General features: G+C 33.1%; 2 protein-coding genes across 2 annotated transcripts; both read left to right on the plus strand.

Annotated features, from left to right (window-relative positions):
- The first annotated feature begins 2,212 nt into the window (after window positions 1–2,212).
- LOC149558901 (L-type lectin-domain containing receptor kinase IX.1-like) lies at window positions 2,213–10,880 on the plus strand. Its single transcript, XM_089831096.1, has 4 exons — window positions 2,213–2,340; window positions 7,148–7,270; window positions 9,552–10,499; window positions 10,571–10,880. Exons 1-4 carry the CDS (start codon window positions 2,213–2,215, stop codon window positions 10,878–10,880), a joined length of 1,509 nt encoding a protein of 502 aa, XP_089687222.1.
- An 18-nt stretch (window positions 10,881–10,898) lies between these two features.
- LOC149558902 (L-type lectin-domain containing receptor kinase IX.2-like) lies at window positions 10,899–19,961 on the plus strand. The gene is made up of 5 exons (XM_089831097.1): window positions 10,899–11,095; window positions 18,503–18,785; window positions 18,895–19,065; window positions 19,187–19,776; window positions 19,871–19,961. The coding sequence occupies exons 1-5, from the start codon at window positions 10,899–10,901 to the stop codon at window positions 19,959–19,961; spliced, it is 1,332 nt and encodes a 443-aa protein (XP_089687223.1).
- Window positions 19,962–20,480: the final 519 nt, after the last annotated feature.

Here is a 20,480-nt window from a genome sequence, read left to right on the forward strand (position 1 = left end):
AAGTCTATTCTCAAAAGATGAATAACAACAATACAATAATATTGATCAATCAATATAACATGAAAAATAGTATAATCTAAAATTTTATATATTAAAAAGTATCTATCTATTGAAAAGATTACTACTCATTAATAAAAATTAATGTGTCATGCATTATAAATATATAAATTAATTATAATTGTACATGTGTATCTATGTTTATTTATCTAAACTTGGATGTTTGATAAACTATATAATGGATTGGTTTCAAATCAATTTTCTATTTCTTAAAAAAACAACTCCTATTTTTATTAAAGAGTTTCCTTACAGTATTAGATTTAAATTGTTTCATGATGTATAATGAGCTTATCTAAATTATTCGACTACTATTTAATATCATGATAGTAGTTGATAAAACCTATAATAGTATAATTATCTAATCTCAAATCCATCTACTTTAATTTAATAGTACAATAATAGTTCATAGGACCTATAGCATATAATTAGTTGCTTAAAGATTATTCTACTTTTGTTGAAAATCTTAATAACAGTTTGTAGGAGCTATAATTGATATAAATCTCATCTACTTTTATTTAACATCACGATAATAGTTCACATGACCCATACTATATAATTAGTTGATCTAAAATCTATCAACTACTCTTCAACATGATGATGATAGTTGATAGAATGCAACACTTAGATAAAGATTTAAAATCTTACAAGATCAAATCTAAAAACAACGTTGAACCCACCTACTACTACATTTTTTATTCTTGTTAAAATATTTTGAATATTAATTTAACTAAATCATAATTTTATACTAATATATTTCTCGAGAACAAATTATTTATTTAAATAAATTTTAAAAATTGTAAAACATATAATTATAAAAAATTGCAAACAATTATTATTATTACTTCACATAGTAAATAAATCTAAACAAATTTAAAAGTTTTTCTAATATCAATAATTTGAGAGCATATCTTAATTTTAACAATATAACATGAAAAATAGTATAATCTAAAATTTTATATATTAAAATTGATTTATCTATTAAAAAGATTACTACTCATTAATAAAAATTAAAAATTAAAACATATAATTATAAAAATTGCAAACAATTACCATTATTAATGTTATTTTAAAATAGTTGTGTAATGTTATTTTAATAATAGATAGAGGAATATAATCATTGCTTCAAAAAATCTAATGAAGAAGTCAGATTAATTAATACTGTAATATCTAAATTCTAAAAATCTAATGTTTTGAATGAAGAGAAAGAAATAGAAAGAAATCTGCAATTGAGTAGAATTTCTAATATAACAAAGTTTCGAAGAAAATTTAAGGAAACTGTGCAGATTTCAAAATAGGAAAAAACTACACAATAAAAGTTTCTAAAATGGAAGAAATACAAATCTACAATGTTTCTAATTGAGAAGAATTTCTATTCTATCAAGGTTTCTAAAAAAAATTAAGGAAATTATAGAGCTTTGAAAATAAGAAAAAACAACCCAATAAAAGTTTCAAAAATAGAAGAAATCAAAACACATAAACATACATGCTCAAAATAATGATCCTGTTGCTCAATCTAATGTTGAATAGAAATCATAATATTGATCCTTTTACTCAATCCAATGTTGAATAGAAATCATAATATCGATCTTGTTGTTCAATACAATGTTGAATAAAAAAGAAAATAGGCTCTTGCCATATATAATGTTTATGTGTGATGGTTGAACTTCAAATATATTTAGAAATGTCTAAATGTGTCTTCACACTATTAGCAATAAATTGTTATTTGATGATGACCCAACTGGACTTGATGTTTGCAATTACGGACTCGCAGGACGCATGTTTAGTGTTTGGAAATATTGAAGCATTCAAACCAAAAATATAGTGTGGTTAATGAGGGAATGGGAAGCGTCAGTGTTAAGCATTGCTGGTCAAGTTCGAATGGAATTTCAATAAAGGACGTGGTATAACTGTTCAACTACCTGTCAATTTTTTTCAAAATGTTAGATTGTTTACAACAAAATGTGCTCCCATTGTAGAAGCCTCTCGACTTAATTAATGCCACTTAGAGAAAACAAACTGACGAGGCATTAAAATACTATACAAAAAAATGGATGTCTATGATATCCGGCATTTGTGGACCATGCCTATTTGGCTCAAAAAAGATTGAACTCGTGGAACATCACAACAAGAACCCCCGAGAGTTTCAACCTGTTCGATGTTTTTCGTTTGTAATGGCCAAAGGAATTCCACAACAAATTCCGTAGCGGATGACATCGAAAATATTTCTCTTGCATGCTCTTCATATCTCAACGAAGGCCTTGATGGAACCTGCGTGTCATCGAGGTTTCATCATCACCAACAATTTCCTAGGTCTTATCGGTAAAAAACAATAATGAAACTTAATGCAACGCGGAGAGGCCTATGTGTTCGTTGGTATGTCAAAATGTAATCACCCGACCGACTGCATTAAGAAATGCTCAACTTCTATGTGTGTTTTTAGGGAATGCCAAATCATAAAATCAGTAAGTAAAATAGAGACAACAAACTAACAAGCAATTTAACGTTTTATAAAAATGACTCGACTTATTTGCTAACCATCATCTTTTGTACCATGCCTGTCTGCCTTCAAAAAGACTAAAATGTAATATCAAACAAGAAGCCCATGAATTTCAATGTCAGTTTTGTACTTTGTTAGAATATCCACGAGGATTTCCACTAAGAATGCCATATCGCTTGATATCGAAAACACTTTCCCATCTGGTGTCCCAAGATTACAGTTTGGCAAGATGAGTGGAATATTATTTGGGAGGGTTTAAAGATATTTAGTCAAATGTTGCGAAGTGAGCAATATCAGGTGAAATTTTATATTATATCATATAAGGATGAGGTGCTTAGTATTATATGTGTATTATATGTGTTTTAAATGTTAAAAGAGTAAACAAGACTAGCATTAAAATATCAAGAGCACCATATTGGTCTAGAGTATTCTCTCTTCCATGCGAGATATCCAAATACAAATAACAAAGAGTGATTGTCATTGTATCACACCTTTTAATCTGTATGACGAATTCTAGATGATGCACTCCACATTGGATGGTTAATGTTCAACTCCATGATGTTCCAACTAGGTAGTGAATCCTCCATCAATCGTTGCATATGATACAGTGCAATACATTTGAAAAGATGAGAAATTTTTAAATGGAGAAATCACAATATATAAACTTGCTTGCCACCAAAAAAAAATACCCTATACATCACCGAACCTGTAGACACTAAGACAGACAATAATAGAAAAAAGAGTTTAAATAAATGAAAAACTACAACATCGTGTAATAGTTATCCTGATGGTTGAATAATTTTGGAGTGGCATGAAAGAAATAGCCACCACAAATAGAATAACAAAATCTTCATTTTTGAAATTTAAATAACAGAAACCAATGACTTAAGAATTCTAATCATAGAAAAACTAATGCAATCACCTCTCCTTTATCATAAAATCTAAAGACTGCACTATGAAATGGGGGAAATATTACCAGATTTAAGCTCTACTACTGTAGATATCCTTAACAAACCTAATATTTGTACAACTTAACACACAATCTCAATGTGGAAGGGGGAGAAAACCTTGCACAAGTTTATCTACAAAATTGTATTTCAATAATCTGTTAAAAACTCACAAATTTGATGACAACAAAAAATTACAGATAACTTTTGATAGTGACCCCAAAAGGAAAAACAAATATCAAATCAATTTTCACTTTTGTTTGCAAGGAACTTAAAAATCATCGTAGACTCTAGAATAGATCCAAAAGGTCCACAACAATTCACGAGAAATTTAGGAACAATCCAAAACTATAAATGGAAAGGCATTCACCCACGACAGTTGTAACTATAGTATTAAATGTCATATTTAAAAAGTATTAAGTAATCTTACGTTGTCCTTGCATTTCAGTTGTCTATTTTATCGTTCCCGTCCACTCTAGCCTGGGCAATAAAAAAACATTACAATGTGTTAATAATTTTAAACTGCCATTTCTTCATTGGTTGGAATAGTTTTCTTTTAAAATTCTTAATAGATAAAATATAAAACCCCTAGCAAAATGCATACAGACTAATGAGAAAATAAGAATAATTAATAAAAATGAAATTAAAAATATGTATGCACTACATACTATAGGATAAATTTTATTGATGTTTGATATTGCTATCAAGATTTAACTGTGTAGTTTTTGAGTCAAACTTATTGACCCATGTTTCATGATTAGTGATTCAACATGAATTCATCCATCATTAGAATAAATATAATTCTTGGTTTCTGAAATTAATAACTCTACATATTGTAGGAAAAACTATTCTACTATCTTTTTGATTGAGGTTTTTGGTGTTTCACTTTTAATTTTTCTTAGTATACTATTTGGTAACCATGCCACTTTCTTATAGTTTTTCAAATCCATTGAGCTAAATAAAAAATAAATTAAATCAATGTAAATTCTCTCAACTCATTAGATTTTTTGTAATTTTGCATGGCTCTCGTAATGATTTACTCTACAAAGAAATCCCTATATATCTTACGCCAAAACTTGCAATCCATCAAGTAGTCTCTTGAAGTGTAAATAAATGCTCATATGATGATAATATTTTTGAAATCAATGTAATATATTTTGTCGCTCATTTTAGCATTTGACAAAATATATACATGCTTAGGTCTTTGCATGGATTTTGATTTGGAATTGCTTAAGATTTGTTTTTTAATTTTTTTTTCCTAGTATACAAAATCAAAATATTTACAAACATGGCAAATTTTGAGTCTATTATAATTTGATTTTGTGCATTTTCCCAATAAATATTTTCCAACATCAATCGTCTATCAAAATTTTTTGCATGCATGTTGACATCTCAACTCACTCAATGAGTACATTTTTGTTTGCAGATTCAGAATTTCTCACATTTTGGGGCCCTATTCTTACAATGGTAAGGGATAAAAGTAGCATTGGGGACCTTAAATTACAAATGGAACAACAAACAAACTAAAAAATAGGTTTCCTCTTTTCTTATATTGCCTTAAAATAAAATTAAAAATAGATTTTCATTTGTCATTAAATGATTAATTTTTTTAAAATTCTTTATTCGTAAATTATTTCTAATTATTGATAATTTGGGTAATTTGGGTAAATAAATGTAGATAATTTTAATAATCCTTAGAGGACTTAGATTAGTCTGGTTTAAATTAAATATTTATGTCCTAAGCTGAATGAGTAAAGATATAATAATTGAGCTTGTATGTTTGACAAAGATATAACTCTGTTATTGGCATGGGCTTTTGAGTGTTGTAGCTGGTAGACATCAATGGAGTTGTTCTTTTCTCAACTGATACATTTTATGAAATCATTGCATATAGAGCATGACACTAGAAGTATTATACTGCTACATCCTAAGCTAAATGAGTAAAGATATAATAATTTAGTCTAAGACATTCAAAGTAAAGGTGTAGGTGGGAGCTTGTATGTTTGACAAAGATATAACTCTGCTATTGCCATGGGCTTCTGAGTGTTGTAGGTGGTAGAGATCAATGGTGCTATCCTTTTATTAATTGATATGTTTTATGAAATCATTACATATAGAGCATGACATTATTGGAACTATTACACTGTTGCCAGCCTATGAATATGTTTTTGCTACTATTCTTGATTTCCTCTTCATGCCCTCTTGACTCCACATGTCATATACAGGCTTGTTTCTCTTCACAAGAGTGCACATATACTTACAAGTCAAGCATGTTAAATACTCCTATTGTCTGAGACTGTAAAGCTTAACACATAGAAAATAATATTTATTTACAATATGTGTAATTCTAGTTTCTATGATATTACAATTTCCATCAGAGGTCCTATTGATTCCATTTCTCCTTCCTCATTAATACAACTAAATTGGTATGCCCCTAAGCTTCCATTAACATTTGCAAGAACCATGCGATCTTGAACAACACTATAGCCATGATTGTTGAACAACACTGTAGTTTCATCCCTAGTGTTCTGCAGCATGAACCTTTCCTATTCCAAGAGGCTCATTTGTCCTTCCATCATGGTAAATTTTTAGTAGCTTCATGAATGCAAGCTATATTATATTCTATTATATTATATTACATTTGAAACCATGTATTAAAGTTTACAATTAAAAGAAGTTTAAGTTCCATCTAATTTGTTTCAACATCTATGTGATGAGCATGCAATCTTGAGTGCAAGATGTAAAGCTACCAAAGCCTATCACCATCTATCCACATGCAAGTCTCAAGTCATCATCAATGTTCCTACTCATTCAATCAGTCTGCCTTCCTCCCTTCTTGTATCTCTTATTTGTAAAACCTTAGACTATTATTTTTCCTTATTTTAAAAGGTGCTAGCTCAATGGATGAGCCCCTGCATTACAAGCAAGGGATGGTGGTTCAAATACATCATGCCTTAACATGAATTAATTAATTACATTACAATATATATATATATATATATATATATATATATATATAGAACTTATTATTTTCATACCATCTTTTCTCTAACTATTTTCAAGAAGAAAATAAATGAGATTAAAGATGTTTCTATAAAGAAAATACTAAAATCATCTCTAAGACACAATAATAGTGTTTTTCCTTACTATCTTTCTAAGACAATAGTCTAAGACACTCACTTAAAGAAAATACTTAAGACAATACACAACTTTTTTTTTGTCTCCATTTACAACAATTTACTCAAAAATTATCTCCAATATTATCTTAAAACCCGCCTTCATGTTGTAGTGATCACCCAATGTCCTAATCTTTAAAAAAAAGATTCATCTTCTATTTTGATCAAAAGAGAGGGACCTCAACTCCTTTAAGTGCTCTTGTTTTCTAGGAAATTCCGGATCATAATATTAGAGAAAACAAACTCATGATGTTATACAGAAAATTGGACATTTATGATATCCGGCATTATGTGGGCCATGCCTATTCGCCTTGAAAAGACTAAACTTGCAGAAAATTGAAACAAGAACCGCCAAGAATTTCAATGTATTCAATGTGTTTCTTTAGTAATGCCTAAAGGCATTCCACAAAAAATTCCATCGTGGATGACATCGAAAATATTTCTCTTGCATGCTCTTCATGATATGTCAGCGTCAACGAAGACCTCGATGCATTTCGTCGAAGTTTCATCGTGACTAGCAATTTCCCAGGGCTTATCCGTCACAAAACAATAATGAAATTTAACGCAACACGGAGAGGCCTATCTGTTCGTTGGTAGGCCAAAATGGAATCATCGGACCAACTGCAAGAAATGCTTAACTTCTATGTGTTTTCTAGGAAATGCCGAATCATAAAATCAGTTAGTTATCTAGAGAGAACAAACTAACGAGGCATTTAACGTTTTGTAGAAACAACTCCACTTATATGCTATCCACCGTCTTGTGCACCATGCCCGCTTGCCTTCATAAAGACTAAAATGGAATATCAAACAAGAAGCCCATGTATTTCACAATAAGTTTCTACTTTGTTACAATATCCACAAGAATTTCCACCAAGAATTATACGTTGCTTGATATCATTGCATATAGAGCATGACATTATTGGAACTATTATACTGTTGCCAGCCTATGAATATGTTTTTGCTACTATTCTTGATTTCCTCTTCATGCCCTCTCGACTCCACATGTCATATACAGGCTTGTTTCTCTTCACAAAAGTGCACATATACTTACAAGTCAAGCATGTTAAATACTCCTATTGTCTGGGATTGTAAAGCTTAACACATAGAAAATAATATTTATTTACAATATGTGTAATTCTAGTTTCTATGATATTACAATTTCCATCAGAGGTCCTACTGATTCCATTTGTCCTTCCTCATTAATACAACTAAATTGTTATGCCCCTAAGCTTCCATTAACATTTGCAAGAACCATGCGATCTTGAACAACACTATAGCCATGATTGTTGTCAAGTCTTCCCTCATTTTACATGTTATCACAAGTACCTACAAGAAAAAATTCATCCAATTTAAAGTTCAATGCTGTATGCATTATCTTCAATTCCATTCCTAGACTTCTTAAGATGTCCTTATGATGCACCTGCATCATAACTTCATGAATCATTTCTACATTTGATGTTTTTTCCATGCTTAATGTCCAATTTTTTTAATAATTTGAATCATTGTGCTAAGATGGGAGCTCTAATTTTGTAAAAAAGTAGGCTCCATCAAGATCAAAAAAAGCTTTTAAAGTAATAGCATAGAAAATTTTAAATTCTAGAAAAACTGAGAAAGATTTAAGTTAGAGGCCTTTCCTTATAGATGATCATATTATGATTTATGATGAATCCATAAAGGCTAGATTTCTTTTCTTCTCTTAATATATATCGATAGAGAAATCTAGAAACCCCTTGGATCCATGTATTTGGGGTCCCATTATAGGAAAAAATAGGAGATAGAATAGTAGCCCATATGGTTGCTCCATATGCTGGAAAGATCATGCTCTTTCGTAGGAAACTCGTGTCCAAAGGTTTCAAAAGAATGTGTAAAACATTTAATGTTCTTTTACATAAAAAAATGCATTTTATGGTCCTAAAACAACTTAATAGGTCATTTTTTATATGTACTTATGTTCTTTTTGCTTATTTATATGAGAGTTAAACACAGTAGGCTGATTGTATGTTATCATTGGCTGGCCCATCTTGTCCATAGTTAGAGAAGCTTATCTTATTGTTGTGAATCCACTGCATGTTGTGTAGGGGGGATGATAATGTCAAAATCTTTGGTAGGCCAAAATGGAATCATCCGACCAACTCCAAGAAATGCTTAACTTCTATGTGTTTTCTAGGAAATGCCGAATCATAAAATTAGTTAGTTATCTAGAGAGAACAAACTAACGAGGCATTTAACAATTTGTAGAAACAACTCGACTTATATGCTATCCACCGTCTTGTGCACCATGCCCACCTGCCTTCATAAAGACTGAAATGGAATATCAAACGAGAAGCCCATGTATTTTACAATTAGTTTGTACTTCGTTAGAATATCCACAAGGATTTCCACCAAGAATTATACGTTGCTTGATATCAAAAAGAGTTTTCTTGGGCTCTGATCCCTACGTCCATGAAGAGCTCGATGAAATCTGCGGGCCATCCAAGGTCCATCCCGACTAACCAATCGGTAGGTCCTAATCCTGTAAGATAATAATGAAGAGAGAGGCCTATGTGTTCGTTCCTATCTCGAAATGGAATCGGCTGACCAATTGCAATAGCCTTCTTCCTATGAAAGGCACTACAAAATATAATTGCTAACAAATTACCCTCAGAGACCCTCTAAATCACATATTAGGATGGCTAAATTCACTCACCCTACACGGGCCTTCCTTTTCTTAACCTGTGTTGCTCTTTTCCTATTATCATCGCATGCAGGAAACGTTGCTTTTAGCTTCCCTCCTCTAACAGGTATAGATAGGAAAAATGATGCCACATATCAAGAGAGTAATCAAGGAGCCCTGCAGCTTACATGAAATGAAGCATCAAGGAACCTTAAGAACAGTTCCGGCTGGGCATATTATACTGACCGTATTCCGCTATGGAATAGGTCTACTGGGGCTCTGGCCAATTTTTCAACGTACTTTCAATTCAATATTGATCTCAACAACGAAATATACGATAATCATAGAGATGGACTTGCGCTCTTCATGGCACCATTCGAACTGGAACCACCAGAGGACACTTATGGTGGATTTCTTGGCTTGTTTAATGAGGAAAGCTTTAAACAATCATCTTATCAGATGGTTGCTGTGGAGTTTGATACATACAACAACGATTGGGATCTTGATGACAATCATGTTGGGATCAACGTCAATAGCATTTTTTCGAAGTTGATTTTTCCGCTCAATACATCTAGTCTATTCAATCGCTCTACAGACCAAAATCTCACAAACGCGACATGGGATGCCTGGGTGGATTATGACGGTGTAGAAAAGGTTCTGCACTTCTTTCTCTGGTATAATTCTTCTAAACCCAAAATCCCTCTATTTAACCACACAATAGATCTGAGCAACTGTCTACCAGAGTACATCAAGATTGGCTTCTCGGCTGCCATTGGAGAGTACACAGAGACGCACACCGTAAAAGTTTGGAATTTTACTTCTAAATATTCGTGGGAAGTCGGACCTCCTGGTGAATTACTTAGAAATGGCAATGCAAACAGATTTTCTGTGAAAGTTTATTTGATATGCGTGTTCTTCGTTGTTGTGATCCTACGTGGCTTCATAGTTGTTCGCTGGTGGCAGTATTTCAGAAAAAGGGGAAGAGAAGTTAAGGCTAGGGAAGAGAGCGATCCAGAGCTCGACGAATGCTGTTCTCATGTCCCCCGAAGCTTTTCCTATGCCGAGCTCAGTGCCGCGACAAGAAATTTCTGCGAGAAAGAAAAGCTTGGACAAGGCGCTTCGGCAGCGTTTACAAAGGAATCCTGCCCGGCACAGGGGACGCGCTGGCTGTGAAAAGAATAGCTCAAGGATCGAGACAAGGAAGAAAGGAGTATGTCTCCGAAGTTCAAACAATCAGCAGGTTGACAAAACGTAATCTTGTGCGGCTTTTAGGATGGTGCCACGAAAAGGGAGAGTTACTTCTGGTCTACGAGTACTCTCCAAATGGGAATCGGGATAAACACATTTTTGGGGAACAGGAGGATACGCTTGATTGGAACCGAAGATATAGTATCGCCTGTGACATTGCCTCTGCTCTTGTTTATCTCCACGAAGAGTGGGACCAGCGTGTCGTTCATCGATACGTGAAGGCAAGCAACGTAATGTTGGATTCTGATTTCAATGCCAAGTTGGGTGATTTTGGTTTGGCGAGACTGATGGAACGTGACTAGGAGGATTCCCATACGACCATGGTGGCGGGCACGCGGGGGTATGTTTCTCTAGAGTGCTACATAATAGGGAAAACCAGTCTAGAAGCTGACGTGTACAGCTTTTGGGCGGTTACACTAGAAATTGCCTGCGGAAGGCGGCCGATTGATCACAGCCTTGAAGAACACAATTGTTTCCCTTTTCTTGTCAACATCTATTGCATACTGGACCTTCTCATGTACGGACCACTTTCATTCGTAGATAGCATTCCTAACAAATATAACACATCTGTGGCATTTTCAAGCTATCCAGTTGTTGTCGAAACTTCATTTGAGATCTATAGAAATTATCCTTAAGAAATACAGTTGGGTTTTGTATATTTTCTATGTTGCCTTATCCGCCTAATTTTATCCTATTTTGGCTTGTAGGATGAGGTGTTTCAGGAACACGCTCTGTTGTTCTTGAATTTTCATTCTGGTGACTCATTTCCACAAATACAGGTAATGCTTGATTGTACCTCTCACTTGATTCAAAATCAACTTCATGTCTCCCTTGTGTTTCAAAATGAGATACTTCATCGGATGTTCGTTGACGAGTAATTCTATCCCTATTTTGTAATTCCAATTCTTGTATTAGCAATCCTACCCTTCTTCTAGCATAATTTAGTTGTCGGACTTCATTTTTCCTTCTTCTTTCTTCTTCTCTTTCAGCTTGTGTCATTTGTTCTTGTCGTCGTCTACGATAATCTCTCTGGTATTCTCTCTAGTATGCTCTTTGTTGCTCCATTTGGTATTGTCTTCTTTCTTGATCCGATTGGAAATTCATACTTGATTTATAAATTTGTAACCAAACACTAAAAAAATAGTAGATTTAGTAAATTATTTTTTATAAAATTGGTTTAAAATATCACATTAATTTAGTGGCATTGTACTTTAGATAAGATAGATATTTATTCATTTCTAATTAATAGTTTAACAATTCACAAATACATATAGGAGGAACTTTTTTGTGTAGATAAGATCTACAAATATACTAAATACCAAATAGCCTTGTATGTATAATACTAAATTTACTTAAGACAAAGGAAAAATAACATACGTTCATCAAAATTGATAAGTCGGACAAACAAATTAATAAAAAAAAATGATAATGTCAAATACTAGGACTCCTAGATTTCATTATAGTGATGCAAAAACATGTGGAATTCATCAGTGAGGAAAAGGTTATTTTCGCCATCCATGTGCTCTTCATCATAGCAGATGTCTTTCATAAATTCAAAGAACCCAAATGATTTCTTCCATGCGTCATGAATTTCCTTTGTATATTGTCCCATCTAAAAGATTTGAGAATCTTGGACACCTCGAACATGAAAGCTCGCATTATGAATTTCATCTGTAATTTTTTTACAAGACTTAGAAATGATTGTTCCCAATCTATCCAAATAATTTTGAACAATTTGGCTTGATTGCACCAAGTCCTTTGGAAGAAGTGAGCTTGTGATAGTGTTCTTAGAATTATTTTGTTGAGCATCCATAGTTAATTTTTTTCTGATATCTATAATGTAAGGATAAAAAATGGTCAGTATCAAAATGACAAGAATTAAGCTATGCATATATAGCAATAAATTGGTATTTGAAAGAGAAGAAGATTTGTTTGATTCTTTCTTATTGACATAATTCTACGCATTTAATTTCTTTTAACAAAAAACTTATATCTTCTTAATATTACTTATATAATTTTCTAATCTTTGATTTAAAAATTTAATAGTAAAACCTAACTTCAAATATTAAGGAGAAAATAGATAACATTTCATGAAATTTTGTTTTTTACTTTCTTCATATTTTGATAAACGTTAAAATTGAGATTTATAAGTAGAATAAAATTTATAAAAATTAAAAGACATTCTTAAATATAAAATTTAAATTTCTTGATGCATCATTTCATTTAAATGTGTATTAATCTTTCAGACTTAGTTGATAGATCTAATTGAACTTTTCTAATGTAATTTAATATAAGATTGAAATTTATAAATTTGAGAAAATTTGAACAAAATGTTAGAGATTATATCAAGGCCTAAGACCTACTTCTTACATACATCACAAGACAAGGTAGAGACCATGTAGTTTCTTACCTGCATCATGAACTTCATTAATCATTTCTATATTTGATGTTTTCTCCATGCTTAATGTCCAATTTTTGTTATAATTTGAATCATTTTGCTAAGATGGGAGCTCTAATTTTGTAAAAGTGTAGGCTCCATCAAGATCATCAAAAGCTTTTAAAGTAATAGCATAGAAGAAACTAAAGAAAAGAAATGAATTCTTGTAAATAAAAGGATCCTAGCAACCTGTGTAAAGGAGAAGAAAATACATGTCAATTGAATTACAAGAACGTAATCATTGATAATGAGGACAATTTTTCCATAGAAAGTCAAATTATGATATTGCTAAGAGGGTTTTACAATATAATAATTTGTTAATAAAGAAGGGAAATTTTAAATTCTAGAAAAACTAAGAAAGATTTAAGTTAGAGGCCTTTCCTTATAGATGATCATATTATGATTTATGATGAATCCATAAAGGCTAGATTTCTTTTCTTCTCTTAATATATATCGATAGAGAAATCTAGAAACCCCTTGGATCCATGTATTTGGGGTCCCATTAGAGGAAAAAATAGGAGATAGAATAGTAGCCCATATGGTTGCTCCATATGCTAGAAAAACCATGCTCTTTCGTAGGAAACTCGTGTCCAAAGGTTTCAAAAGAATGTGTAACACATTTAATGTTCTTTTACATTAAAAAATGCATTTTATGGTCCTAAAACAACTTAATAGGTCATTTCTGATATGTACTTATGTTCTTCTTGCTTATTTGTATGACAATTATACACAGTAGGCTGATTGTATGTTATCATTGGCTGGCCCATCTTGTCCATTGTTAGAGAAGCTTATTTTATTGTTGTGAATCCACTGCGTTTTGAGTAGGGGGAATGATAACAAAACCAAGTAGAAAGAAAGATCTACTTTATATTATGCTATTAGTCAAATATCAATTTTAAAAATTGGCATAGGTATGCTATTTTAGAAGTTTGGACATCTTAAAGTGACACAAAAAATTTTGAAGATGAGGTAGAAAAGACATCAATTGCTAAGAAAGATTTGGAGAATCAGCATAGAATGCTTTGATCAATGTATTGCCCAAAAAAGCATGACACAAGAGATTATATCAGCGCCTAGGACCTACTTCTTACATACATCACAAGACAAGGTAGAGACCATGTAGTTTCTATTCTAACAAAGTTTTTAAGAATTGTTTTTCATAAATTTTGTTCTTTAAAAATACATAGCTAAATGATACCTATAATTTTAAACTTTCTTTTATTATCAAGCAATAAAAAATTATTTTCCCATATGTCTATTCTCAAAAGATGCATAACAACAATACAATAATATTGATCAATCAATATAACATGAAAAATAGTATAATCTAAAATTTTATATATTAAAAATGATCTATCTATTAAAAAGATTACTACTCATTAATAAAAATTAATGTATCATGCATTATAAATATATAAATTAATTATAATTGTACATGTGTATCTTTGTTTATTTATCTAAACTTGGATGTTTGATAAACTATATAATGGATTGGTTTCAAATCAATTTTCTATTTCTTAAAAAAACAACTCCTATTTTTATTAAAGAGTTTCCTTAAAGTATAAGATTTAAATTGCTTCATGATGTATAATGAGCTTATCTAAATTATTCTACTACTATTTAATATCATGATATTAGTTGATAAAACCTATAATAGTACAATTAGCTAATCTCAAATCCATCTACTTTTATTTAGTTGTACAATAATAGTTCATAGGACCTATAGCATATAATTAGTTGATTCAAAATCCTTCTACTTTTGTTGAAAATCTTAATAATAGTTTGTAGGAGCTATAATTGATATAAATCTCATCTACTTTTATTTAACATCATGATAATAGTTCACATGACCCATACTATATAATTAGTTGATCTAAAATCTATCTACTACTCTTCAACATGATGATGATAGTTCATAGATTGCAACACTTATATAAAGATTTAAAATCTTACAAGATCAAATCTAAAAACAATGTTGAACCCATCTACTACTACATTTTTTATTCTTGCTAAAATATTTTGAATATTAATTTTACTAAATCATAATTTTATACTAATATATTTCTCAAGAACAAATTATTTATTTAAATAAATTTTAAAAATTGTAAAACATATAATTTGACATAGATCCTCGATTCTTGATTTTGCCTTCCAATGGCTTCCATTAATCATTTTGATTAAGATAGTCTTCCATTTGCATCTTCCATAACTGAAAGTTCTACCCTTAAACCTATCAACCCTTAGCTTACCCTTGTCTTCCATCACTCCCACTCAACCGTGAGACTTTCCTACATAGGATAAGTGAAAACCAACCTAACTTTGATACCACTTGTTAGGATTAAACCTTAGATAGAAATAACAATTACATGCAAATATAACCAATAATAGAAAATAATAGATCACATTGAAAAGAACACAAGACAACAAGATTTAAAGTGGTGCACTCAATCCCTGGGCTATGTCCACCAAATAGAAAGTTTGATATTATTACAATCTAGTGATTACAACTTGATTATAATCTGTTATCCCTTACAACTCAATACTGCCACAAGAACCAATTTTGTATCACCACAATGAAATAATCCCTAACCCTAGGCCCTTTTATACAAGTATTTTTATGCCACTTTAAGGTTACAATATGTCCACCATATGTTAGCCATACATCAACCACAACGTCTGCCACAACCCAATTTGTTTTTTCTAGGTGCTACCCCAAACACCAAAGAATTTATTAAGTATGTCTAGTACTTCCTTGATCATTCACCACAAACTAACAAGATCAACCCTTACAAAGATTACAAAATTTTCCTTTATAGTTCAGGCATAACTAAGATATTTCTAATCAAGTTACTCGACAACTACTATCTTAAATGCTCAGAGAATAATCATAGAGTTCTAGAAAAAAATTGATCTTGACATAGATTCAAATATAATGAAATCTAATATTTTTCCAAAACAAAGCCTTGAGAAGATAGAACAACGCCATTAATTCACTCTAACCAAGTAGATGGATAAAACTAGAGGTGGTGGAGTGTTTTCCTTCATTCACTAGGCATGACATTCATTGGAGAGTGGTTGGAATCTATTATGAAGATTGGATCATGCAAGAAAACATTTCTTCCTCATAGTTGGCTCGATAAACTAGAACAGTCAATAGGTCAACTGAATCTTGCAACCAAGATGGGCCACGTGGATCAATAGTCTTATTTCTTTTTGCCACCCCACAAATTCTCCACTCATTTGAGCATATCACTTTTAACTAACCGCACCACCCTCAAACTTAACCATGGTAGTCAATGAAAAGTTTCAACCCAATTGCCAATGTTAACTGCAATGGTACCTCCTCCAACCCACAAAGACATGTAACCTTCAGGCACTTCCTTGCAATGTCTAAAGTTTTAGCAATTCCATGATGCAAGAAAGCACTAATCATTGATCTATGAAAGATCGATGATCGATGAAATTTTTTGTCATTACTACGCCTACACCATTAATACTTTTAGGCCCACAAACTACTCAACATCCACCTTAGAAAAACCTGGCATCCAATTGGCCCCACTTTTAGTGCTAGCAGCCAAAAAAGAAGGACAGACCCACCAATCCATATGTCACAATATCACTTGCTTGCATTGTCAAAAAGTCTAACAAAAGATAGAATGTGGGAAAGTGATTGCCAATAGAAACTTAGCCGTATTCCAACTCATATTACCATATAATCATGGTAAAAAAGGTGACCTACAAAAAATGAGACCTATATAGCACATGGTAGCGAGGTACATTCTTGCTTTATGTAAAGATCATTCACATTCAAGAAGCAGGAAAGTGCCCACTGTAGATTTGTGCAAGATTTGATGGTGTGCAAAATTGTAGGAGCCTCGAAAGAAAACTAAACAAGATATGAAAGTATTAAAAGCCCCCAATTTAATTATTTCATATTTCCATGGTATTCAAATATTTAAAAAGAATGGAAAGTGATCGTTTATCATTTAAATTCAAATAGGGTGATTTTGGTAGAAAGGCAAATTTGGCCAATAGTTAATTCAGAATTTGGATTCATACTGATAAAAAAGACAAACTAATAATATAGAATTAAAAATTGGAAAGTGTGTGATATCAAGAGCATTGGGGAACACATTTGGCTTGCATAAAAGATTGTTTTAGATAAAGGTAAAAATAGGTTTTGAAGGGGACCTAAAACCCTTAACAAGAAAACAAAAGATAAACCATTAAGTTCCACCAAGTTTTACAAGGACTTGAAACCTACCTTTTTAAAAGATTCAAATTCAATTTTTACAAGGACCTAAAATCACAAGATAAAATCAAAAAACAAGACCAAGTTTTAAAAGGACCTAGAACCTAGTTTTAAAATAACAAAACTAGATTAAAAACCTAAAAAATTGACTAGAAACTAGAACAACCACCAAGATAGAGACCAAAAACCAGAAACATAGAAAAATTGCTATTATAGTTCTTTGATCATTTGGACCACCTCTTTCTTAGCCTCCATAGTACTTTGGATGGTATTAACTATAGATCCCACGATGCCCTCAGCTACTTTTTGCCTAGAGCTCTATCTGGTTCATTTACATGGACCACCCAGAGATATGATTTCTTCATTAGTTCTCTTCCCTAAGCTAGCAGCAGCTACACAAATGCCAGAATTAACCTACTCCATATTATTACAACTTTCTTTGATCGATAACTAGAGCTTGTTTTCATACTCCTTTAGTTTGTCTGGTATATTACCAACCTGAATTGCCAACTGGATGGTCTTTATGCAATTAGTTTCTTGGTTCTACTCCATTGTTGTGACTTTTCTTTTCGAGTTCATTAATTTGTTATACACCTAGGAGTTAGTTTGAAGGGAAGAGTCTACCTTTAAGTTTGTAGTATGTAGGAAAGAAAGCCTTGTATCTCTACCAGCATAATCATCCTTATCATCCCCCATATCTTCCTTACCCATAGACTCATTCTTCTCATTCCTTATGTCTTACTTCACATTTTCAGCATTATTATTAAAGAGTTCCTCCTTTCCCTTCTCCATTACTTCTTCTTCATCCCTCACTCCTAGGGATTTTTCACTCTGATTGGTATCCTCTTCACTAGCATTACTCGATACAGTATTTTTATCATTGCTTTCATCTATCTCCTCCTTACCAGATTCACCCTTGCCACCAGGGCAACCTTCCAAATTCGAGCTAAAATCTCTCACATCTTTGTTCTCCTCCTCATCCACTAACCCCTTCCTCTCCTTTACTATTCCTAGAGTAGGTTTCACTCACATAGCCCTTCTTTTTCTCAGAAGGAGGGGAAGACACAATAGCCTTGTTCTTACAATAATTCTCAATCAGTAAAATTAATCCTTCATGAAAAATCAAGTGGGTTTCTTCTTTTCTATGATCTTGGAGACTATGGAGCAAATAAAATCTCAAATAAAAAGGAAATGAGATTCTATCTTTGTGCCTAATATTTATGACAATCACGGAGACGAGCTTGCATTTTCTTGGCACCTCTCGAGTTGGAACAACCAGAGAACGCTTCAGACGGAGGTTTCGGCTTATTCAATGTGGAAACCTATAATGGATCTCCCCATCCCGTGGTTGCCCTGGAGTTTGACACTTACAACAACGAAATGGATCCCAATGATAATCATGTTGGGATTGATATCAATAGTATATTCTCAAAGTTGACTGTTTCTCTCAACAACCCCAGACTATTCAATACCTCTTGCTACCTGTATCTATTAAACGGTAAACCATGGGATGCCTGGGTGGATTATGATGGTGTAGAAAAGAGTTTGTGTGTCTTTCTCTCTTGTAATCCAAACAACACCAATGTTTCTTATAAATCCAAAAGCCCTCTGTTTAATTGTATAATAGGTCTGCGCGACTATCTACCAGAAAACATCAAGGTTGGCTTGTCGGCTTCCACATGACACTTCACTGAGACACGTGGTGAGAGTTTGGAATTTTTCTTCTAACCATTCGTGGGAAGTCCGAGCTGCTGTGGATGGAACTACAAATCACGATAAAAGAAGGTTTATTGTCCAAGTTTTTTCGATATGTCTGTTGTTCATTGTCGTTGTCTTATGTGGCTATATAATAGTTAGGTGGTCGCAGTATTTCTGAAAAAGCAAAAGAGGAGGCGAGGTGAGGGAAGAGAGTGATCCAGAGCTTGACGAATGCTGTCCTCGTGGCCCCCGAAGCTTTTCCTATGTCGATCTTAGTACCGCAACATGAAATTTTTTGCGAGAAAGAAAAGCTTGGGCATGGAGGCTTCGGCAGCATTTACAAAGGCATCCTGCCCTGCACCGGAGAGGTGGTGGCTGTCAAACGAATAGCGCAAGGTTTGAGACAAAGAAGAAAGGAGTATGTTTCTGAAATTCAAACGATCAGCAGGCTGAGACACCGTAACCTTGTGTGGCTTTTAGGATGGTGCCATCAAAAGGGAGAATTACTTCTTGTCTATGAATATTTGCCAAATGGGAGTCTGGATAGACACATTTTTCGGAAGGAGAAGGATACTCTGCAGTGGGACCAAAGATACAGTGTCGCCTGTGATATAGCGTCTGCTCTCGTTTATCTACATGAAGAATGGGACCAGCGTGTCGTCCATCGAGACATAAAGGCAAGCAACGTAATGTTCGATTCCGATTTTAATGCCAAGGTGGGAGATTTTGGTTTGGCAAGATTAATTGAGCGTGATCAGGCAGCTTCCCATACGACCGTGGTGGCTGGCACGCGGGGTTATGTAGCTCCAGAGTGCTGACGTGTACAGCTTTGGGGCGGTTACTCAGGAAATCGCGTGCGGAAGGTGGCAGATTGATCACAGCCTTGAAGAATAGTACAATTGCAGATTGGTAGAGTGTGTTTGGGATTTAAATGGAAAGGCAAAGGCACTGGATGCAGCAGATGAGAAACTTGGTGGACATTTCAATGCGGGGTAGATGTGGAGTGGCTGATTGTTGTGGGGCTGTTGTGCACCCAAAATGAGAGAGGTGATAATGGTAATTAGAAGTGAAGTTGGACTGCCATACGTTCCTTCGGATTTGCCGCTAGCTGTGTGCAGCCAGTGTACTCCGGTTATAATGAGTTCAGGCTTGTCGAGCTCTGTGGTGCTTCTTTCCGGGGTGTCGTCAAGTTCACCAGTCGTCAGGTCGACGGTTTTTTTTACTCGCGACTACAACTGGTTGTGAAAATCTGTCGTCGAGCCCTCTACATTTCACGACTAGCCTTGTCAATTTAGACTATATCAAATTGAAGTGGGAATCTAGAATGGAAATTTCATGTTATAAATCGGTGTTTGGAAAAAATAAAAAACATAATTAATTTTGTTTTATAATCTATATTGGCTTTCTTTCCTGTCATTTCTTCAGTATATATGCAAAAGTTTTACCTAGTTCAATTATGCAAGAGGCTCCTAAGCAGATTTCGAATATGAGTGCATGTACACCTTTTTTTGACAA

Source organism: Cupressus sempervirens, chromosome 5 (genome assembly GCF_028749045.1).
Source record: "Cupressus sempervirens isolate cs-2001-9-10 chromosome 5, ASM2874904v1, whole genome shotgun sequence".
Taxonomy (NCBI): domain Eukaryota; kingdom Viridiplantae; phylum Streptophyta; class Pinopsida; order Cupressales; family Cupressaceae; genus Cupressus; species Cupressus sempervirens.

Bases quoted from the DNA above. Each gene is read 5' to 3' on its own strand.
- LOC149558901 (XM_089831096.1), top strand. From the start codon at position 2,213: ATGTTTTTCGTTTGTAATGGCCAAAGGAATTCCACAACAAATTCCGTA. The intron at 7,271-9,551 runs GTAGGCCAAAAT...CCTTAAGAACAG, and splicing joins AGAGGCCTATCTGTTCGTTG to TTCCGGCTGGGCATATTATA. The intron at 10,500-10,570 runs GTGAAAAGAATA...AACAATCAGCAG, and splicing joins GCACAGGGGACGCGCTGGCT to GTTGACAAAACGTAATCTTG.
- LOC149558902 (XM_089831097.1), top strand. From the start codon at position 10,899: ATGGTGGCGGGCACGCGGGGGTATGTTTCTCTAGAGTGCTACATAATA. The intron at 11,096-18,502 runs GTACGGACCACT...ACAATCACGGAG, and splicing joins TGCATACTGGACCTTCTCAT to ACGAGCTTGCATTTTCTTGG. The intron at 18,786-18,894 runs GTGGATTATGAT...ATTGTATAATAG, and splicing joins GTAAACCATGGGATGCCTGG to GTCTGCGCGACTATCTACCA.